Source organism: Emydura macquarii, unplaced genomic scaffold, assembly GCF_026122565.2.
Source record: "Emydura macquarii macquarii isolate MOO-44397 ecotype Brisbane River unplaced genomic scaffold, CSIRO-AGI_Emac_v2 contig_3721, whole genome shotgun sequence".
Taxonomy (NCBI): Eukaryota; Metazoa; Chordata; order Testudines; family Chelidae; genus Emydura; species Emydura macquarii.
Window position 1 is genome coordinate 107,584 of NW_027133858.1, and position 3,679 is coordinate 111,262.

Sequence of the window (3,679 nt, forward strand, 5' to 3'; positions counted from 1 at the left end):
CAGCAAGGGCCAACGCTCCCAGTTCCCTGGCCTTTGCCTTTCTTGGGTGGAAACCCACATCTCTCTCCTTGCTGACTGGGGTCTTTCCACGCTGAACAGTTCCCTTGTTACAGGAAAAGATTTGCTTGCCCTGACTTCCAGATCTATCACCGGGGACTGACTGAATAACCAGCCGGTGTTCAATCAAATCAGATAACAATTTACTGAAGGGACAACCCATAGACTAAACTTTTACAAAAACCCTGGCGTTAAGAATGAACTGTGGGGATAAACCCCATGCCCAATACCAATAACACAACCCCTTGGATTCCTCAGTCTCTGGTCCATATTCACGTTATTGCTTCGCTCCACCCAAGGAGTGCTGCTCCCGACCTGGTCAGACGTCTGCTTCTCGGCCTGGACTTGGGAAGGGAGCGCAAGTAAACAGGACACCCTCGCCGCTCTGCCACTAAGATGGGCAGCCCCTGCCTGTGGCCCTCGCAGCCTTAAATCACTTTGGTTCGGGTCCCTCACAGCCAATCCCCAGACAGAATTTTTCCCGCCTTGCTGCGTGGTGCACCCGGCACTCACATTATGCAAACGGCCCCAGTGCTTTGCACACGGCACTCAAATGGCCGGGCTTCCCACCTTTTTGCCCTGTCTCTAGGCAGACTATTAGGCCTTAGCATCCTGCCAAGCATCACCATCCTGCCAACTCAAGATGGATTCCACAATTTCAAAATGGAGTCCATTGGATCAGATGGAGGGGAGGGTACCAAAACCACACTGATAAACATTTCCCCAACACCCTTCACTGTCTTTTTCCCTCAAAAGATTCTCTGCATAAGCAGCCCTGCTTCGCTTCTCCCCTCGGAAGTGGTACCTCAGTGTACCAGGTACAACTTACCACACAGTTCTGTCTAAGCAAGCCTGGTTCATTCTTAAGGTAAAAACAGCACAGAGAAAACCTATTAAAAACAATAAAAGAACCTACATGCAGGCTAATAAGCTTAGCAGAGATCACCCCAGCTCCAACATGGGCTCGCCTAGGTGATGAGTCCCTCAAACCCCATAACGGGGCCTCTTCTCTTTACAATAACACACACACAGCTGCATTTTTAATACAATGCACCTCCAAGGTATTAAAACGCATGAAGTAAGTTTTATCCACAATATTGCAGGAAATGGCTGTCTGTCCCCCCTTTCAAAGATCTGTCCCCAGACATCTAACTCTGGTTGATTTCAGTGGTTGCTAGATGCCTGCGCGCTTCTGAAAATCCTGCTAGGTGTCTAAATATCCTCTGGCCTAACATCTAGTTTTACAAAGGGGTTTATGTGCCTACTGGAATTTACTAAGTCTTTTAAATAGGTCAGGTGCTCAACCCTCTTTGAAAGTAAATGGGAGGCTGGCGACTGACTCACTCAAGGTGCTCTTCAAAACCCTATTAGGTCATTAAATGCCTTTGAAATCTGGTCCTCAGAAGCCTCAATCCCACGGCCTTTCAGTGAGATTTAGGCCTGGTCTACACTGACCTTAAAATTCGGCAGCAGTCAACGGGAGTTACGCAAGCTCAGCAGAGTAGATTGTGTAACTCCCGTCGACTTCTTAACTTCCATCTTCTTAACTTCCGTCTTCACTCTGCCGTACCACAAGTCGACTTCCGCATCGATTGACCGGGTCCTCACTGACCGCTCAATTGACCCGGATAGATCAATCTGATGGTGGCGAATTTGCCGCCGTCAGTGAAGCCGTACCCTTAGACTCCTAAATGCCCCCATCATTTCTGATGGAGTTGGGGTTGGTCCTGCTTTGAGCAGGAGGCTGGACTAGACCACCTCTTGGGGTCCCTTCCAACCATATTCTTCTATGGTTCTATGGAAATAGAATTTAGCTTCCTAAATCACTTACGTGGTTATCAAAATTTTTACAACAAATCCATTGTTCTTCAGGACATGCTGAAAACCCAGATGTTCTCCCAGGATCGTTAGGCAGCTCTCGAGCACAGCTTCCTGCTGATATGTGATTCATGTAAGATGATGAATAGAATTATTTGATTCCCTTTCTTGAGTTTGCAGAAGATGCTGCCCTGGCTTCTGCAGATTTGTGCAATAAGGCAAAGCAAAGTCAGCTACCAGATTTGGATCTCCAATTCCTATTAATTTTAATGCAGACCCAGTGTGCCTATCCCTTAGGCACCTTTGAACAGGTCAGCCTTAAAGCATGTCTAAGACAGCTAGAGGCTTTTAGGAGCACTTTTATGATTTGTAGAGCTCCAGATAGATAGGTGAGGCTGTATGGGGAGGGAGAGAGACAGACTCTCACACCAGCCACATAAGAGCCATGCGGATGAATTTGTAGACATATTTCAATGCACACCCACATGCTACCTCTGCAGATGCAGCACATCAAAGTGCAATCATCTGACCCCCTCTCAGTTTCCTCAGAGCCCCTTGCACCTCCTCGTTCCTCAGCGTGTAGATGACTGGGTTCAGCATGGGCGTGGCCACATTGGTAGAGATCTGAATAGCAGTCACCAGCACTTTGCTCAGCTGTGGTTGCGTGTAGATGATGGCGCAGGGCCCAAAGAACAGTGTCACCACCGTCAGATGTGAGGAGCAAGTGGAGGCTGCTTTGCGTCGCCCTTTGGCTGAGTTAATCTTCAGGATGGAGTAGACGATGCGGACGTAGGATACAAGGATGAGGAAGAAGCAGGTCATGGTCACTACCCCAGTGTTGGTAAAGGTCACGGTCTCGATGATGCGCGTGTCTGCGCAGGCCAGCTTTACCACAGGGAAGATGTCACAGAAGTAATAGTCAATCACATTGGGCCCGCAGTAGGGCAGTGTGAAGGTCAGGCTGGTGAGAATGGTGGCATGAAAGGAGCTGGTGACCCAGGTGCCGGCAGCCAGGATGGCGCACACCCTCCAGTTCATGATGATCAGGTAGCGCAGCGGGTGGCAGATGGCCACATACCTGTCAAAGGCCATGACGGTGTAGAGCAGGCACTCGGTGCTGCCTAGGAAGTGGTAGAAGAAGATCTGGGACATGCACCCGCCCAGCGAGATGACCTTGCTCTGACCCCAGAGGTTGGCCAGCAGCTTGGGGGTGCTGATGGAGGCTAATCCAAGGTCCAGCACAGAGAGATTGCAGAGGAAGAAGTACATGGGGGTGTGCAGGCGGGAGTCACCAAGGAAGGCTGCTAAGATGAGCAGGTTGCCCAGCAGGGTGCAGAGATAGAAAGCTAAGAAGACGATGAAGAGGATGGTCTGAAGGCCGTCAGTGTTGGGTATTCCTGATAGGATGAAATGAGTCACCACTGTCTGGTTGACCAACCCCACGTGGGAATCATTCCTGGGGTAGGGGAGAGAAATAATGCCCATGAGTTACAGAAACAAAAGGATATATCATCCTATCGCTGCAATGCTCACCCTTCCTTCCACTGCCGCCTCTTTACTGCATGTCACCCCACTACTCATTTTCACTCATAGTAGTTCTTATTTACATCAGTCTCATGCCTATCGGGATCAGGTCCTCACTCTGCAGTGCAGAACTCAGAAGGAGAAAATGTCATCCAAAGACAAACAGACAAAGGGGATGTCCTGTTCTATTCTACTTGATTCCAGTTTCATCTCTTCTCTCCTCTCCTGTTATAATTTCCACAGCATCTTAAAGCCTTCCATTGGTGGATGAGGTGATGTG

The 3,679-nt window shown here is 49.2% G+C and overlaps 1 protein-coding gene across 1 annotated transcript; it reads right to left on the minus strand.

Moving 5' to 3' along the window:
* Positions 1–2,385: 2,385 nt before the first annotated feature.
* LOC137146153 (olfactory receptor 10D3-like) lies at positions 2,386–3,312 on the minus strand. The gene has a single exon (XM_067537308.1). The coding sequence runs from the start codon at positions 3,142–3,144 to the stop codon at positions 2,386–2,388; it is 759 nt and encodes a 252-aa protein (XP_067393409.1). The 5' UTR covers positions 3,145–3,312.
* Between the last annotated feature and the right edge of the window lie 367 nt (positions 3,313–3,679).

Coding starts and splice junctions, on each gene's coding strand:
- LOC137146153 (XM_067537308.1), bottom strand. CDS start 3,144: ATGTACTTCTTCCTCTGCAATCTCTCTGTGCTGGACCTTGGATTAGCC.